General features: G+C 37.9%; 1 protein-coding gene across 1 annotated transcript in view; it reads left to right on the top strand.

The window, feature by feature from the left end:
• SMURF2 (SMAD specific E3 ubiquitin protein ligase 2) overlaps positions 1-19,728 on the top strand; it is a 67,574-nt gene that overhangs the window by 16,089 nt on the left and 31,757 nt on the right. Inside the window, exons 2-3 of the mRNA XM_075770827.1 lie at positions 12,954-12,992; positions 14,612-14,720. Of these exons, the coding sequence (XP_075626942.1) occupies positions 12,954-12,992; positions 14,612-14,720 (148 nt within the window). The remainder of the gene's footprint in view (positions 1-12,953; positions 12,993-14,611; positions 14,721-19,728) is intronic.

The following is a 19,728-nucleotide window of genomic DNA, read 5'->3' on the forward strand; positions in this document are numbered from 1 at the left end:
GGTCTGGCATCCTCACTCTTACCTTGCATGTGCAACCATATAGGAAAGGGTAGAAATGAGGAGAAGTGATATTTAGTACACCGCTTTGTGAGCGGAACTGCAAGAGGCTGGAGGGTTTCTAGCGTGAATGGCACCAGAGTAAAGGAGGGCTTCCCATTTCTGTGTCCCCTCAAAATCCTTCTTCTGTCCACTCAGACTTTGAGGCTCATAACTGGTGTTTGAGATCACTGGAAATACCTGCCTGCTCGTTAGGTTTGAAAGAAGCTCTGCCTTTGTAGATGCCTAGGTAACAAAATATCCTTTAACTTATTGGAAGTACCTTCCTGCATTTTTTTATTCATCTACTATACTGTTAGGAGTGTTGATTCACAGTGTTAAGCTTTTTACATTAATGTAATCAGCTTTATACTCCTTCTTTCAGTCTCACCTGCTTCCCATTATCTTTCTTACTCTTCATTCTCTACTGCTTATTATCTTCTGCCATGTGCTCCTTTTTCTCAAAAAAAATTCCTGCCTCTTCACTGCTTGAACATTGCATCTTCCTAAAAGATTTCTGAAATTGTAGTTTAAATAGCATGGTGAGCTTTTTTTGGATAAGATTCTTTATTTTCATATATTGGCAAGTTATTTAATCCGAATTGCTTGGTGGCCTGTTCCTTTAAAATCCCTTTTATGTTATTTCTTACAGTATTATATACATTCTACTGATTTGACTAATTTAAGCAACTTGTGTAAAAACAAACCAAGAAAAACAGGGCTTTAATATGAGTTGTTTTACTTTTGTTGAAACGGGATTGCTCATCCAATTAGCTCATCTCTGTTTAACAGCAGCAGCTTCTTAAAACTGTTTGGGTTTGATCTGTAGAACACATCTGTTTACACAGAGAAACTAAGCTGAATCTGTTCATATTAAAGAACTGCAATAATCTAACTAAATCAGTTTATAAATTGTATAGTCTATTGATATAATTGCCTCCTGGACATAAAGCTTCGTGGTTGTGTGATGAGGGGGAAAAGACTGGACTGAGGTACATGAGAATTTTAATAATAATGTGTGAATGGTGATGTTGTCTTAGTTTCCTCTATGTACTTTCTTGAAGTACCATGTTTTCCTTGCTTATATGGTATTGTATTTCTGCAGGTAGAGATAGAATTATGGAATCAGAGGCATGAGCTTAGTAACCAGGTAAAGGTGTATATCTAGTCTGCACATCTTTCTGCTGACCCTCTTTTCTTTCAGCAGAAGCCAAGCAGTCAAGTTCTAGAGAGAGGCAGTTTCCAGAGCTGAAAGCACTCCATTGAAAACAATTTTTCCAAAGAAAAGTAAATACTGGGGCATTGTGTTTAAACATTTCAACTATATTAAAGGGGAAGGGGGCAGGATCCACATATTATCAAGGAGACAGATCAGAATCTGTGTCTGAAGTTGTGGATATTGATGGCAATGCAGGAGGATGTAGAGAGGAGTATATTGCTCATCTGTGTTCATATAATACGGTTTCAGTACATCAGGTGTAGTAGTAAAACATAACTGTGCTGAACTAGGAGTTTAGATTAAGGTGGATGCTTAATTAGTGATTTTTACTAGTGATAGCATCGAAATCATGATCCTCACAAACTCTTTATCATTGTTTTGTTTATTAGGGAATGATTTTTTAAAAAGATTGCTCAACCATTTCAAGTCGTATGTTTGAAATGCTAAAATTTACTTTGGCTTTCCCCTTCAACCAAAGTTGTCACCTTAGCTGTTGTCATGTTTTAGGAATTGTTTCTTATAAAGTGGCTGATAATCCTTTTGTTAGTGTTGATAAAGTTAGTATTTATGGAATTTTGCTGGAAAGTGGCATGAGAATTACTCATGATCTGCATGCTTTTGGTGTCTTTTTGTGTGTGTGTGTTTGGTTCTTTTCCTTTTGCCTCTTCCCAGAAAATTCCCAGCAGTAGCAGTGTCCCCCTAGGATCGTGTCTGTAGTGGAGACAGAATTTTGAGACTTCCTGTCTAAATCAAGTGTGTGACTGTGTCCGGACAGAGATGGCAGCAGTCCTAAAGTCTGGAAAGCTGCTGGTATCTACAATTCCTGATACCCAGGAGTCTGAGTTAGTTGCAGGTGCCTCTTGTCTGAAGCCCTTTTTAAAATTCAGGGCATTTTTGTCTGGTTGGTAATTGGATCATGAATTTCTTTTGTTGTTGCCTCTACTATAGATCATTCAGAGGGTGGAGAGTTTTACTGCAGTGAAACAAATCCGAGGGCTCTGCTTCTTATTAGCCTGGTTTTTTCCCCAGCACGTTTTCAGAGATGCATGAAATACATCAGTCAGAACAGAACTATAATTTGTTTCTCATGTTAGCTTTTTTCCCCCCACCCCTGTTCCTGTCAAAACAAGCTAAGAAATATATGGGTAAATTTCCATGTTACCTTTTTATTTACCCATCCTCAGAGGAAGAACCCTGTGCTCTCTCAAGTATTTTGCAAGTTGGTAATTTTGGACTAATCACATCTGTCTAAAGTGGGTCTTGGTTAAAAAATAGCTGCTGGGATTTCAAACAAGTCTTTAAGGATTGAGGTAAGATTTTAACACAATGATTCTTAAGAATTTAAGATAAGAGTACGCCCTTTTCTTTGCCTGAGCTCTTAAATAATACTTCATTTCTGTATTTCTAGGATAAGTTAATGCTTGTAATAGAGTTTACTTCGCTCCCACTTGCATAGAATAACCACCTCTGCAAGTTTGAGATTAGTTAATCTTGGTAATGTTACTTTAAGTTAAAAGTTTTTTCAATGGGAATTATGTTTTTAATATTGCAGGAAGATAAAATAATTAAAAAAGAGAGGATCATACAGCAAATATAACAGCAAAGCTAGTGGGTTCATTTATCTTGAGTGAATTTCTGTTTCCCACCCTGATTTTGTTTACTGGAATACAATTTTATACTTACTACAAATGTGAGAAACAGAAGAGAGAACTTTGAAATTGGTCTGAAAATTGATCTTTGACTACTGACTTTTTTTTTAAGTATTCTAATAGCTGTTAATTTAAAGCTATGTTGTTCCCCCTCTCTCCCCCACCCCACCCCAACTGACCAGCAGAGTATTTAGCCTCTGTAAGCAGTGTAATTATGATGACTTCATGGCACAGTAGTGGTTTTTCAGATGCTGAAAAATGGACGAGATGTGAGGGTTAGGCCATTTTGGAGTAGGGTGGAGAACTGAAGTGGAATTTCTAGTGTATGAAAGTTACGCATTAGAAACATCCTGGCTGGTCTGAGAGGCTCCATCCACACTAAACCAGGAAATGCAAATATTCGCAATAGCCTTTGTTTTCTTCAGTGTTACTTCTTTTTCCCTGTTTGAGGCTCGGACCGAAGCCCTAGCTTGCACAGAGCCCTCATGGGGATGGTTTAATCCTGTATCGTTCAAATTTAATTTGCATATTTGGTATATAGCTAAAAAAAGGCAAACCAAAAACAACTTTAAGGTTTTGCATCTACATATTCAGTTTCACTGGTTCAAACACAAATCTCCCTAAAAGAGACTTGTAAACCTTCATGGTATGATTTGAAGTGCTTGGGGAGGGCTGCTACCTTTATGCAGAAGTGGCAGCATAATTTCTTTCCTTTACCTCTTGACAGGCGTATCAAATAAACTGGACACATGAATAGAGTTGGTGACGTGTGTGGCAGTAAGCCCATCACTGAATGAATCTAGGAAATGTGAATGCATTATTTGCTTGAAGGAAGAATTCAATGGTGTGGGGGGTTTTGTGTTTTGTTTTACTTTTGGCTTGGAGTGGAATAAGGGAGGAGAAGTGGAAAAGGAAGCCTTTTGTTTACAGTAAAACAATACTGTGAAGTAGACATCATGATGTTAAAACGGGAGTCTAAACAGGGCAAATCTAGGCAGACTCCATCTGGCTGCGTCCACAAGTCATTCAGACATCCCCGGCACAGACTGCTGGAGTCTTGCGTCCTGTCGTGTCGTCGTCCCCTTACGGGAATTTAAAATAGCCTTCGAGTCTCTGTCCCAGAATTTGATTATTGCATGAGATGAATAATTTATTGGCTTAACTGTTTATATTCAGTGATGCAATATATCTTTATTAATGTTTCTTCTGTGATACATGTGTGATGTTTTCATTTTGAATTTTAATCTCCATGAGTTATATTACATGCAAGTAATATGGGTCTAGAATTCTAAATCCAGTCAAAGCACAACCTACTCTTTTAGGCAGAATTTAATATAGTGAATCTGTTAGAAAGAAAAATGTACTGTTACTATGTTAGTCTCTGGCATATTTTGCAGTGATTTAAAGTATATTGCATTATTAGGGCATTTTTCACTTCTCCATATTACTGTTTGCATGCAGGTTATTGTGGCTTTGTGTAGTCCCAGAAGAATAATTCTGATTTGTGGAGACATGGATTTCGAACTGACAATGCTTATAAGCAGGTGCATGTGATCCTTTGAAATGGGTTTCATTTTACATGCAGCATATTAAGGATTTAGCATCTGGCTTGTGTTGAAGCTGAACTTGCAGAAATACGTTTATGGGACAATTTAGAATTTTAACAGTTATTAAAGGAAATTCTTGTTAAAAGTGCTTTTCTAGTGCTAAGGCTATCCTAATAGGTAATTTAAAAGTTTACTTTAAAGCTGCCTACCTTGTGTTTGGCTATCAGCCTAACAATAATGCTTTTATATGTCACTTAGAACTAGTGTTGATTTTTTTAAATTTTTTTCCCCAAGCTAACAGGTTAGTATTTAATAGCACTTTAAAAATTCATTAGTACTTCTGAATTGTTCTAACGTGTATTCCCAGTAAGACAGTTAGAATTGGTGCGTGATTCTAAATTTGCATTAGATTTAAATTAGGTTTACAATTCTGAAAGAGAATTGGAAACTAGCTTCCTGCCAGTATGAGCAGTAAGTGTATGTGGTAAGATAGCTGTGCCCGTTGAAGACGTTTTCATCCCTTCCAAGCTGTCCTGGCTCCCATAGCTCTGGGGACAGAAGGGATTGTGTTATGCATTTCCTAAGTCACATCAGAAAAAGATACCTAGATGAAACAGCTAGTGATGGTGGTTTGAGGTTTCCCTGGCTGCTTCAGAAGGCAGTGCTCACACTGCTCTTTCCTGCTGCAGAACCACGGATCTAGGGGATGGTGGAGAGTGTTTACATTTAAACTAATCCAGCAGAGTATGTCTGAAATCGGCATCAGTTTGTCCGGTGTCCTTGGGTGAACTGGGCTTCCCTGTGCTTGTCGTATGGCACCTTCATCTTGGCATGTGCTGCCTCTATACTGGTCTCAGAAAATAAGAGGCATGGGGGTGACCAGTGACCATTTCAGCTCACTGACATCTTCAGAGGACGGTGTTTGGAGTTTTAATTTGGGTAGCACTGAAATCCAAATAAAAAGGTTTAATTATTTTCCCTCCATACTTTAAGAAAAGCATGCCAGCCTCTGTGTTCGTACCTGTTTTGTATATAACAACTCTAGTTTAGAGCTTGTCGGGTTATTCTAAATTACTAGTGCTTTGTGAGACTCAGAGCAGCTGTCAATAAGTAAACTGGAGCGGCCTGAAAGCAGTTGTGTGTATACCTGCAAGACAAATGCTTTTCGATGTTTTGGTTCTGTGCTTCTGAGTGTCCTTTAGGAATAGGAAATAAAACTCCATCTGAATGTTTAAGGTTAAGAGTGTGTCTCTGAAAACCTGAAAGGTGTTAGGTAGTTATTTTGGTATCCTGATGGCAAAAATCTGCTTTTTAAAAAAATTATTTTAATCCCTCCCCCCCTCCCTTCCCAAATAAATGGATGTCCCATCCCTGGAAGCATTCGAGGCCAGGCTGGATGGGGCTTTGGGCAACCTGGGCTAGTGGAGGGTGTCCCTGCCCGTGGCGGGGGGTTGGAACTAGGTGATCTTTGAGGTCCCTTTGAACCAAAATCCATTCTAGGATTCTATGAACTGCAAAAGAGAGACAGGAGGAGAAACCAGCAATCGCCATTAAAATGAAAATATTGTGGGGGTGGTGGTTTTTGGGTTTTTTTTTGTTTGGTTTGGGTTTTTTTTGAGCTGAAAACTCAGTGGTATGGAGTGCACTTTTACACTGCAACTTGCAGTTGCCCTCAGAAAGAGAGCCTGGCTAATCCTCCCTCCTCTGCAGCCATGTGCTTCTGCCACTTCCTTCGCATTAGATCTATGGATGGCGTGACTGCAGGATAAGTCAACGCAGCTCTTGGAGCCAATGGCAAACTAATCCCATCTCCCCAGAAGGTTAATTTTCTGTTAAGCCAGTTCAGGTTCCTGATCTACCTTGTATCCATGTGATTGCTAGACCTGGGGAACAGCTGCAGCCCTCTATTGTTAGGTGCAACATGAAACCCTCCAGCTCCTGTTGATCAGTGATCATGGTTAGAATAATGGTCAGCTGCAGCATTCTTACCCATTTCATGTTTCAATACCTTTTTTACTCAAAACCCCTGTGCACCTGTAAAACATGTATTTGTTAAGTTTACCTAACATCTTTGTGTGTCCCTTCTTGATGATAATTGATCACAATCTTCTAAAATGCACGAATTTCATTAACTGAAAGTAAATTCTTAGTTTATTATCATGTTCTGTCACTTAGTTTGTTCATTTGCAGAAAAAACACCTTTCAAAGGAAATTAAAATTGAAAGGAAATGAAAACTAAAAAAAAAAATCCTCAGAGAGATTAATTGTAAAATAAAATTTAATGTGAGTAGTTGGGATAAACAGTTTTATTTCAGAACCTTGATTAAGAAAGTTATTACCTCAACAGCTGTATTTGCAAATCTGTATGGTGTTATTTACAGCTCTTTGTTCAATGCATAGTTGAAGACCTCCTGGTTTATATCTTTATGTGGGAATTTAGGCAGGTCCAAGGAGGGAGTGCAAGCAGAAAAATATAAGTTTCTCAGTAGCTTGCCAACAATGGAAGAAAACAGTAGGAATTTGTTAGAAATGTTTAAAGCATTGAGCTCCTGCTGGAACCTGTGCACAGTGTGCCATTTGCCCATCATTTTTTCTAAAACAAATAAATTTACGAAGAGTTTTATACAATGTGGAGAAAAGTACGTCATGTCAGCCATAGGCTCAAACACCCCAAACAATCTCTGGGTCCCAGGGGCAGCCATCGGAAGGCAAGGAGAGGCGTGTGTGCGTGTTCATTTGTCTCCCTCCCTCTCCCTCCCCCAAGCAGGCTCATTCCAATCAGCAGTGTAATTGGAATGCAACCACAGTCTGGAGGAGGAAGGGGAATTTTTGGCAAGGAGAGACAGAGCAGTTGGGAGCTTTATTCAGATTAAAGCATAGACGACCATTCATTATCAGTACAACACACATTAGCAACAGCATAGCATTGTGTTTCTACAGCTGGGACTTATTTTAGTGATTGTATTGCACTGCGTATTACATGCAAACAACTGGGATCTGATCACAAAAAGCAATGCTAATGGCTTTCATTAAAAGATGGTGTTTCTGTAGAGGGAAGAAAGACTTGTCTTCAAAATGAACTATTGTGGTAAAAATTGATAGGCAGCCTGTCCTCCTCGCTATCCCGGGTGTTACATATGTTCTGGAACAAGCACTTTTTGTGGGAGAAAAACCCTTGGGGAAAGAAAAAAGCCAACAGGAATTATGATGTTAAAACTGCTGGTTGGATTCAGAAAGCTGAACTAGTTTTTCTATGGTGATGACACGTGAAAAGCCAGAAGATTAGTAAACATAATCTTAGCTTTGGACCCGGTCCTTTTCTTCCCCCTGTAAACTCGAGGCTGGCCGTTGACACAGTATCAGTCACTTACGGAGATCTGAGATGAGATGGGGGGTGGGGGTGGTGTCTTTTCTTACTGAGTCACCTACGGAGCTTTAGGTGTGTTCAGTATGTGTTTCCTTCCGCTTCTTCAGCTGGTACACTCGCTTCCATGGACATTTGTGATTGCTTTTTATTTTCTTACCTGCCTTCCTGTATTGTTCGCTGATAGTATTGATGTCTTTCCAATATACACATTTAAAAATTATTTGCTTCAGAAAGATTGGTTTTAAAATTTCTGTATTAAAAAATAATATATTTCTATAGTGATCATCTACAACTATAGCCCTGAGATACTAGCACATGGTGTTGCTGGGTACAAACACGTTTAAACTGTGTAATTTCTCATAAATCAAGAGACACGTTATAACAGTAGTATTATACTACAATGTACCTGTGAGGTAAAGTAGTATTATTCCTGTTTTGCAGGTGTGAAAGAATGTGGTAGACTGATTGGCTATAAAGAGTTTGATATAGATTGCATAAACAATTTGATATAGGTTGGAAATACTGGCAAGGGTTGAATACAAAATCGCTACCCTTAAATGTCCAAGTTCCTTAAATTCAGATAACATTTTCTTTCTCAGTGTTGCCTTTCTCAGTGCTTGTTCTTGGTCTGTTATCCTAGAGTTGCAGGTGAATAGGATCATTGAAGACTCTTGGATCATATCTAAGATGTGGTGATTCTGTGAAGTCTCGTATATCTTTATCACTTTTTACTTGTTTTCATTGCAAGCTTCTTACAATGGTACTCTCCTTTCCTCTTCGTGTTCTTCTTCCCTTGAAGTATAGAGACTTTGTGAGATATATATATACACACACACTTACTATTCTGAAATAAACATACTTTTTAATACTTACATAAAATAGTAGTAATGTATAACATAAGATACCTTCCATAAATTTGATATCGTAAAAAGTTTGATTTTTCTGTAAAAATTATTCCAAGATAAAAAGCAGTTGTAACAAAAGAGTTCTTTAGCAGCTAGCAAAAAGAGTAAGAAGAGTTCAAAAAATGAGGAAAAATATGAATCCTTTCAATTTTTTTATGGGTTCAACCAATTATTTCATCCCCCTCTACAATTGCATGTAAATTTTAATAGCTAACACATAAATTATGTTACAGGAGTTTGGGAATATTAGATATTTTGCATTTACTTGCAATAGTTATATTATTTTTCAGTAAACCATTCTTTGTCAGTCACTGGAGTAATAAATAAGAGAGGAAATTGGCAAATGTGATTCACTTAATTCCTATTTTTTTAATATTTGAAAACTATGCATAGCAAAGCAGTCATGGAAGGAGACTAGGTAGCTTATAATACCTTTTCATGTTTCCATGAACTGACCTGAGTAGCATATGTTAGAATGAGATCATAAAGTATGATAAAAAGATATTTAATGAACATATAGTATGTAAAACTGGCGTGCGTGTTTGTCTTGGCACATATGTATTGTTCTTTCATATTGGAATATTAATGTTCTCTTTTCTGTAGACTACCCAGGAAGTCTGTAATAAATACAAACCATAGCTATCCACTGACTCATTGATACTTTGTAATAAATACTTTATCTACATATGTGTACTAGAAGCCATTAATGTCTCTTGATGATGTACTTATGGTACAATGCTTCTCCTCCTCCCCTTTTTTTTTCCACCCCCAAACCAATGTCAAAACGTACAGACATTGGTTTGTATTCTAGTTTCTGAAAACCTTCAGTGCAAGTTTAAGTAGCTTAACTTTTTTTTCTTTAAAAATAATTTTGATGAAAAATGTTTTCAAACAAGCACATGCAAATAACCTTCTTCAGTGGCCTTGTGCCTCTAGAGGATCTATTAATGGTGCAACTGTGTAGATCTGATAATGATGTGGATTTGGGTCCAGAATCTTAGCCTTTTAACTTGGCTTTGTCATGAAAAATATATCTTGCTATGGTTCTTTCTGTTTTTTGAGTCTTTGGCTCAAATTTGACGTAGGATAGAGGTCTCAAAGATAATGAAGTCCCATGAGTTTTATGAGAATTGTTGCCTGGCTAAAGAGGAGACCCTAGCAGTGACCTGAAATGAGAGGAAAAAGCTGCAGCGAGAGATCCCGTGTTGCTAGACCACTGGAGAGTCTGCGTGGGAGTGTCTGTCTAAATGCCCTACCGGTGGGAACAGCCTCGGCTGTGGCTTTCAGTCAACCAGAAAACATAAATCCATAGGAAACCAAACTTCCTTAGTTTTTATTCTCAAGGAACTATTAATCAGTTGGTTATCAGAATATTCAGAATAGGTTTTAATACAGTGTTGAAACTGTTAGGAAAGTGGAGCATAAACTCTGGTACTTTTCCTACCAGTGGGAAAAGTTTTGTTCAGAAAAAGTCCAGAGATAGATTAGAGCTCTGTGCGTGGAAGATTGTCTCGCTTAGAATTGAGCTCCTGGGACCTGGGCTTTTTTTTACCTAGAAATACTTGGCAGGGAGGGCGTTGTTAATGGAAGATTTCTCAGTGTCTCTCCTATTTTGTTAACCTGACAGAGCCAGAATGGGTTGACATCTGACTTTCCTTAAATGTGGTTACTAGACAGGGAAATCTTGAGCCAAAAATATTAGTTTGTTCACTCATGGCTAATTGTTGGGGAAACAGTTATTAGTCTGTATGTTGTGTGTGTGCCCAATTTTATAAAATGAAACTTTGGTTAAATTGCACTGGCAGGCTTGCTTAATATTTTGAAAGGAAGTGTTTATAATTAGTTAAGCTTGCAATTTCTTTCTCAAAAGATTAGTCAAACATCTTTTTTTTTTTTTTTTTACATACTCTGCAATTTCAGGAACATATTTTCTGGCTTGCTGTGCTATAGATGAATTTTGACATAACTGTTGGATTTAAAGTATTCAGCTTCATTGACACTTCCCGTTTCTTGTAATAGATAAAATTGCACAATTTTTTTAAGATATTTAAAAAAGTGGCTATCTATGTATTCATCTATTTTACTTGAAATTTTTCACCGCTGGATGAAAGATGTCTGGTGAGCAGGAACCTGTCAGTTCTTGGGTGACTGGTTTCTGTTGACAACTCAGGCTGAGGATATTCTTGGTGTAACAAAATCTGAAGGAAGAAGCATTTTTCAAAGTTTGTCTTACCTGTTTCTTCAAGTGTTTTTCAAGTTGTTGTCAATTGTATGGATAGAATAGACTTTAAATTGCTGGGCACATGGAAGTCTAGTAACTAGATTTTTATTCCATCATCCTAAGGACTTTATTTGAATGTTTTGTGGCATGGATAGTGATGTCACAGTCTGTTTCCTATACATGCGTGAACTCCAGGTATCAGAATTACCTAGAACATTTGGCTGTTACGTTTTACTACTGTTGACTGTTTACAGTGGAATTATTGGGTGAAAATCCCTTAAATAGAGCTCTGCTTTAGGATTACCATTATGTCTTTGGTGAGAAATAATTTTTTTACCTTTATCATCTTTTAAAAAGAACAACTAATAACAACCTGAAACCTGGCAATTTTTTTCAGGTTAGCAGTATTGTTATTAACACCCCCTTGCATCAAACTAATATGCTGAAACTTGCCTGGGAGCTTATGTATATACCTTATGTATGTGTCAATGTGCAGGGAACTGTTTTATGACTCCCTGTAGTCATTAATAGGTGTCCCCTTCTGTTTGATGGAGGACCAAAACTCGTTAGACCTGACTAGAGTTTTAGCTAGATTTTACAGTGCTGAATTCCTGTGGAAAGCAATTTCATTAAAATCAACATCTTTATGAACATAAAAATTGGGAAAACATTAATTCTATTGATTTGGAATAATACATAAGTTAGTGCTAGCATGCAGAACTATTCAGGGTGGTGTTTCTCTGCCCTGACCATGGAAATCTCCATGGACTACCTCCGCTTAATTTTATTGGGCAAACACTGAAAACAAAATTGGAGAATCAGTAGCCCTGCAGGATTAGTTTGAGGATATACTATGGGGAAAGCATGACCAACTGTTTTTAGGTGGTGTCTGTGGGATGTGATTATTCGATGCACTTCTCTGTCTTTGCATTTCCTGGGAGTAATAAATATTGGCGATCTCATAGAAAAAATATCCAAGGGAATCACATACTGAGGAGTCCTCCGCAGCATCCACTCCAACCAAATATCTCTTCCCCCCCCTTCCCTTTTTATTCGTTTTTGTACTAGCTGTGGGAATTCATGCTTTCACTCAATATCCAAGAATCCTTTTGCGTTATCAGTAAATATTTTAATGTTTCACAGGGGAATCTAATATTTCCTGCTTACTAAACCTGTGATAATAGATAAGCATATGTAGTTGAACAGAGGTGGATTATGTGAGAAGTCTTGTGTGTGTACCTTGGCATCTTTATATGAAAGTTGCCCCCTTTGACCTTTTTTATTTTTAATTTCTTTTATTTTTGTTATTATTTATTCTATTCTCATGTGTGATTGTTTTTCCTTTGGTCTTTTTAGTTGACAAATGCAAATGTTCCTCCCTTTTAATTTAAACAGAAAAGCCTGAAACAATTATCAGCTTCTACAAATAAAACATATCTTTGGAGCCATCAAAACTCTGGCATTAGTAGTCAGTCTACTCCACCCAAATGTTTTTCAGGTAAAAATTTTTACTTAGTTTCCATGCAGGATAACAGAAAATCCTGGAGTGCCTAATGCCCTATTTTTTATGGTCAAGGAAGCTTTTGCTGCTCTGTAGAACTGAACATAAAACCTTCCTTGTGAAACACCACTAATTTTACTGGCACCATTGTTTGTGCCACTGTACGATGAGCCAGTTAGAAATGGTCCAGTTTCCTCACTAGAGAAACACAGAGTTGGCAAAACCTTAAAAAAAAAAAAAAAAAAAGCAGCCTGTGAAACTGTTGCCTGAGGAAACCACTAGCGTATCACTTCCACTTTCATCTACCTAAAGGTAAATTGCCAAAAGATGACACTTCTGGCTCAGCTTTCAGAATTATTTTACATGACAATGTAAATGATGTAGGAGCACAATTCATTTATGTTCATTTTATTTTGAACAGGATTTTCTGGAATGCTGGACAGGTAAAGTAACTTTTTTTAAAGTTGGGAATCAGTAACTTAATTTTGTATTTCTGTTTTTCTTACAGTACTGTGTGCAAAAAACTTGGTGAAAAAGGATTTTTTCCGTAAGTAGCTATTAAAGTTTTATACATTTAGAGATGGGATAAATATTGTGCAGGTTCCATATGCCAGTTTTTGCACATGATCATTGTATGAAGATATTTGCATTAGGGAGGCTGGAGGCTTTGGTGTTTTCACACGGTTTTATTTCAGGGCTTCTAATTTTTTGTTAGGTGACACTTGTCAGAGATTCATAGTAATAATTAAACCACTGACACACTCTCTGTTTTTGATGGGAGTGGGAAACAAATTTACTCTCTCTGGCAAATTACATGTTTTTCAATTAGTCCCACATATTTATTAAAATGTTTTTCATATAAGAACTTTTTGTCCAGCAGACAGATGTACATCTTAATTATTAATGATCATTTCATAATACTTACCTACTCTGAAATTATATTTTAATTAATTTTAATAATGTTTTGAAAGAAGTGCTAAGAGGTGGATGAAGGAGGCAGATAGGAATGTTATTGGCTGCGTAGACATGCACGCACGGATCGCCTGCCTGCCGCCTCCCAGATGGGACTAGGAAGAATTCAAAAGATCAGACCTGAACTTTGAGAAGAACTTGAAGAAGGGATGATGCAGAATTATGTTGTAATTTGTGATACTTCCAAAACTGGCTTTATAGCTGGGTTTTTGTATTGATTGCAAATTTTCAGGTGTTTAACAGTTTAATAATGCCTAAAAAAACCTCTCAAGATTTGAAATCTGTGATTCACCTCTGTACTGAAGCACAAATATCACGAGGTCCCATTCGTTCCCTTCCCCATGTCCTTTGCCTTTATCCCCACGTGCTTTGTCAGACATTTGTCTTGAGCCACTCTGCTGCTTGACTGGCTCCATCGTGAGTCACCTGAGGAAGCGGAACTGGTACAAAACTTGCGCTACAGAAAATGTGAATAATGTTTCAACCACCTTAGTTCCTTCAGCCGACTCCCTGGGCACTCAGATGAGGGAGAAAAGGGATGGGACCGCATGACTTAGGGGCAATAATCGTGGGACCATCTCTTTTGGGGTCAGTTAGTAGGCTGCGCTGGTCCTGCTGCTTTCCTGTCCTCTGCTGTGTAGTTCAGCACCGTCTTTGCACTGATTTGTACTGATTGTTGATCAACTGAACCTGTGTTCGGCATTTCCAAGGTACTAAGCTGGCAGAAAATAAAGTAGAAAGCTAACAGAAAACAAGGTAGACCTCAAAAGCAAGAATAGCCTGTTACAGCTGGTTTCCTGTAATAGCAATAACAACCAAAATCATGATTGTAATTAATCTTAAAAATGGGAAGAATGTAAATCTGTTTTCTCTGCCTTTTGCTGAATTCTTTGTATACTGAGCATTTACTCAATCCTGAATTAGGAAGATTAAGGTGTTCAGATTTTTTTCCCAGTGTGTTTGGCTTTTTGTTGGTCTGTATCAGTGAAATAAATGGCTAATTTAGCCATTTCCTGTGCTTAATACATCATGTTATTCCCATTTATTAAATGTGGCTCTCATTTATAAATAAAAGGCAACTTCAAATAAAATACTTAGAAAAAAAAAATAAAAATTGCAATGATACAGGACTCTAAAGCATCCTGATCCATTTGCTAGTTTGCTTTTTTTTTTTTTTTCTTTTCCTCCTCTTAGGACTTCCTGATCCATTTGCTAAGGTTGTGGTGGACGGATCTGGCCAATGCCATTCTACAGATACTGTGAAGAATACACTTGATCCAAAATGGAATCAGCATTATGACCTGTAGGTGGTAACAGTGATAACCAAAGGTTTGAAGTGAAATCCTCTAAAGTACACAGACGTTGTGAGATGTTCATAATACTGTCCTATTTGCAGCTTGGAAAATATTCCAGAGTTTATTAGTTTGAGTGAAAAATACATGTGTCAAAATACCACTTTCCCATTTCCCTCAAAATCTAAACACTACACTCATTTTTCTAGTGATGATGTCTGCAGCATGCTTTACATGTTCTGTAGCATTATTTTATTGTAATATTTTCATGTTAACACTTCTGTAAAATGAAACAAATAATTGAAAGTATTTCTCTCAAACTGCTCTTCTCTTCGTACTATTTTTGTCTGTTGCAGTGCTACGGTCTGTTTTCTGCTGTGTGCCTCTTGTTAGTTTTCTCTCCTTTATTCTCTCATTTTCTATCCCGAATGTTCTTCTCACTATAAATTGTTATGTTGTTATCATCACTTGAGCATCTTTCAATGCTTTTGAGCAATATAATCAGTATGGCATGTATATGTCATGTTTTTTCTCTGTCTTTCTAAAGCATAGAATATTCTGTAGAATATAAGTTATTAAAGCTTTTATTTTTTTATGTAGGTTTCTTTGTGCATGCTTTATTTTCCCTGTCTTTTATTTATTTATTCTTTATCTTCTTCCTTGGGATGGCAGATGAGGAAGAAAAGTGAACAGTTTTTCCTCGTATTCTCCTTTCTTTCTAAGGCATTGTTCTGATCTCTTAACTTTTTTTCCAATGGCTCCATTCCCTATCTATATTATTAGAAATTGTTTGAGCATATTTACATTAGCTGTGTACATCACCAAACCAAGAGCAAATCAAGTATTAGTACATAGAAAATTTCTTGTCTCCCTTTTTCCCAGTGAAGAAAAGCAGCCTGACAGGTCTTTCAGCAGAATGCAGAAGGCCTGGTTTAAAGTAATGTCTTGACTTACTCTTCATTTGAATATCCACGACTAAATATGTGAAGTCATTGTTCATGACGTTTTTTTGCAGTATACAAAATGTTTGTATTGCTGCTTAACAAAATATGATTGGCAGTTTAGTGAAATAATAGCATTTTCACTGAGGAAAGCTATAGTATTATAGCCTTATTATTCAAACTCAGTCCAAGCTTAGATTCTGCACATGAGACTTAATTCACATTCATTAGAAAAATGGATATAAACCAAGTTTAAGTTAATGTACAAGGTATGGCTCTTTTTTGTATCTGAAGAATTCTAAGTTAATTTGATTTTTATGTTATTAAATCTATCAAAATGTTGATTTGTATAGAATGCAGATTTCAGACCTCTGGCCTTCTGTGCCCTCTCCAAGATTGCCCATCCATTTGTGAAGATCTAGCTTGAGCATTTTTTTTCAACAGCAATTGACACTCCATGCAGTGTCCTAATGGTGAAATTTGAGAGTAGATTGCACTGATCTTGCAGCTTGGGGGCACCAAAAATGGAAAGCCCCCTTTCTCTGCTGTTTCACTCCCTTTCCCAGTTTACTGCCTGTGCTCATGCTGCTTCCCTTGCACTGACTCCACTGGCTTCTGGCTAAATGGATTCAATTCACTTAACCCACAGGAAGGTAGCTGGATAGGGGAAAAAATGTGTGTAATTCTTTGCCGAGTAAATGACTTGCATTGGGTCAGTAACGGTGTGTGCCTGCATTAACGTGTTAGCTGGCATCAGGAGCGAGGTTTTGTAGTCTCTCAATCATCCCCATTTGCTGTGTTGCTGCTTCCTTCGTGAAGCAGCTTAGAGTACGTGAACCTGATTGCGTTGGACGAAGCTGAACCACAGGGCCCATCCCCTGAGTACCACCGATGCTGCCCTGCTGCTGACAGGATCAGACTAGAGCTAAAGAAAAATCCCTGAAATAAGAGCACACTTTTATTGCTTTTTAGTTAGGTGGGTCTCTATTAATGAGCATTAATGCATAGCTTTACAGGGATAAAAGGAGAGTAAGGTGGAAAGCAGTAAAGTCTATACAAAAAAAATCCTTTCTGGTTATAATTTTCAAGGAAGGATGAAGAGAAGGTGTTTTTATTTCTTTTATAGAACAAGGCATGATTGTATATGGATACTGTAGTTGTCTTAGCTTTGAAACAAGACTGTGATTGCAGTCCATAATGTTATAAAAAGCAGAGATAGAAATGAGGTTTCTGGCAGAATGTTTTGCTCGGGCAGATTTGGGGCATATCTTGCTGGATTGTCTTAAGGAATTTAGACCTGCATTAAATATTTCTTTGTGGTTTTGGTTTTTGTTTTTTGTTGGGTTTTTTTTTTATTTTCTTTTTTGGGAAGAAGATCCCAAAAAAAACCTAGGGTTTGTTTAGTTAGGATATTATTTTCAATATAAATTCCTTGTCCTGTAGTGAAAAGTACTTTGCTTGATTCTGGCAGTTCCCTGATGGCAGAATTATACACAGCATTTCTATCCAAAGTAAAATTTAGCATTATGTCAGCCCTTGTAATTTGAAAATAATCCTTTCCATCTCAAAATGTTCTTCATAATCATTATTGTCTTGCCTGTTATGCCTTACTCTATGGAAGTTTATTTCCATTCATAAACATCAGTCATCTAGTCTTCAGTTCCTTTTTAAAATGGCAGTAAAAAATAGATTTCTCTGATACAACAACTCACTGCCTGGCTTTTATCTTAAGGTAACTTTTTACTGTATTATACCTGGTGTCAGGTCTCAGCTTTTCATCTGCACTAGATATTAAGATAATGAATTTTTATTTTGGGGGAAAAAAATAGAAAAATAATAGGAATAGTAATCATCCTACTGTGAAGCACCTGATGGCAAACCTCATAGATTACAGAACTTAATCTTTCTTCTCATCCTTTAAAAATAATAAGGTTTTTTAAACTTCCTAATGTTTACCCTAACAACACATGATTGCATGGGAACGCTAGTCTCTGCCTTGTGACGCTTCCATTGCTACAGGAAATGCTTTGCACACCAAGCATAACAGATGGAGTCTTGGTGGCAGCTTGCCTGCTTCTGCCACCATGCAGCATAGGAAATCAACTAGAGGAAGGTGCAGTTATGTAGAATTTTTAAAAAGAAAAGCCCTGCCTCTTTTTCCCCTACCATGAAGATTTCTGTTGGTTTTTAAATTACTGTAATAGGCTTGTGCGCAGTAAAACTGTCTCTTGGCTGTGTTGGTTTGATTGAAGTGTCCCCAGCCTGGAATTTGTAGAACAGATTAACACTGCTGCTAATTAACAGTCTCATGTATCATGTGATGGCATATGCAAATAGCACAGTAAGATGGATCTGTTGTGATGTATTTATGCAATAATGTCTGAATTAAGTTGCTACTCTGATTCAGCATAATAGATATTCTGTTGTATAAGATTTTTTTAAAAAAGACGTCTGCAGTGTTATAAGGAATGAAAATGTATTTACTTTTGCCTTACATGTTTCTTAATTCAGACCTTAGCATGAAAGGAAGCAGCTGAATTAGTTGCTTAGATTCTTCAGTCTAGATGGGTGTGTGTAAGGGGAGGGGGGAAATCTGGGAGGCTTTCCAGAAAGAAATTGCCAAATAGTTGCTGTCTGGATGCAGTTTAATGTCAGTAAAATACCATGCTTGCCCTGGATGTATTCCCCTTCCTTATTTTCAGTCTTGTTTTTATTTTCCCTATTGTTCAGGCCTTCCCTCAAAGCTTTGAACAACCAGACTTAACACATTTACAGACCTTTTTGCATTCAAAGCATTTGAACACTACTTCAACCAGCAGTTCTGAAATCACCTTTTTCTCCTCCTCCTCCTTTCTTCTATTCTGTCATAGCCTGGATCTCTCCTACAGCCTTCCCATGCTCACCTGTGCCCTCCAGCCTACTTCGGCCCTTCCCAGCAGCCCTTAAGGCATAGCAAGTCATATGGTCTCTTTATCTCTAAAAATATTTGTACTGTGATCTCCACCAAAACCTAGTCCTAGTCCCATCTTTACTCTGTGCCCTTCAAATCTGCACCCCCAGGTTCTAGCATGGACTCGTTGCTCTCCTTTGTTATACCTCTCAAATATAACCTCACCCAACTTCTGATATCTTCCCACTGCAGGTTCTAGTGCTGTTTGAAGCCTTCACGTTCTCAAGCCCCTGCACTGCCCTGGCAGAATCGCCTTTCTCCCCCAACCCTCCAATTCTACTTTGCCTAGTTAATGCTAATGATTCTGGGAGAGAAGGCAACAGCTCTGCCTAGTGCTGGTTTAGGTAACCCCATCCTAGATTAGACTCCTAAAGAGCCGACAAACAGCTCCTTGCAACAGCTTTACCTTCTTGACATGGTTGTTTAGACCAGCTTGATGAAGCTGATGCCCTTTGCATTTAGGGTGAATGCATTTCTGGGTCGTGTTTGGCCTGTGTCGGCAGATCTGGCCATTCCAGCTCGAGCGTATTAGGCGTACAAGTATTTGCTGAACTTCTCCAGTGGGTCCATTAGGAACATCTGGAGTAGAAGCCCACTTTGCTTGCTATTTGCTTGATGTGGCTGCTTTTACAGTGTCTTGTAGGCTCAGCTCAACATTGGGTTGGGTAGCACTGAGGAGGAGAAAGCAGCAGCCCGTCAGTGCCACGTATCTGTGCTGTGTTCCTGCCGAAGCCACAGCCTCTGGCTGGTTCTCTCCTGGCCATCCCAGAGGCTCAAACGCCCTTCAGTTGCCACCAGAGATGAGAGCAATGTCTGGGTGAAGGAAGAGAGAAGAGAAAAAATTGGGATGATGTTTTTCATTATGTCTCTTCACACCTTCTCCTCCCCTAATCTGAAAGCAGCTGATACCTCAAAGCATAACAGCACCATTATATTAGGGGGGAAAAAAAATCAAAATCAGAAATGGGAAAATGGAGAAACAAATCAAGTGATTTGTCCAGGTGGTAAAAAGAGTCTGTGTGACAGTATGGATCAGGAATAGGGAATTCCTGGCTTGCAAGCCTGAGTTCATACCTCTTGACGTTGCATTTTTCTCTCTTTCTGGAGGGAGTACATCTGGCCTGTGAT

The sequence above is a fragment of the Balearica regulorum genome, chromosome 18, assembly GCF_011004875.1.
Source record: "Balearica regulorum gibbericeps isolate bBalReg1 chromosome 18, bBalReg1.pri, whole genome shotgun sequence".
Taxonomy (NCBI): domain Eukaryota; kingdom Metazoa; phylum Chordata; class Aves; order Gruiformes; family Gruidae; genus Balearica; species Balearica regulorum.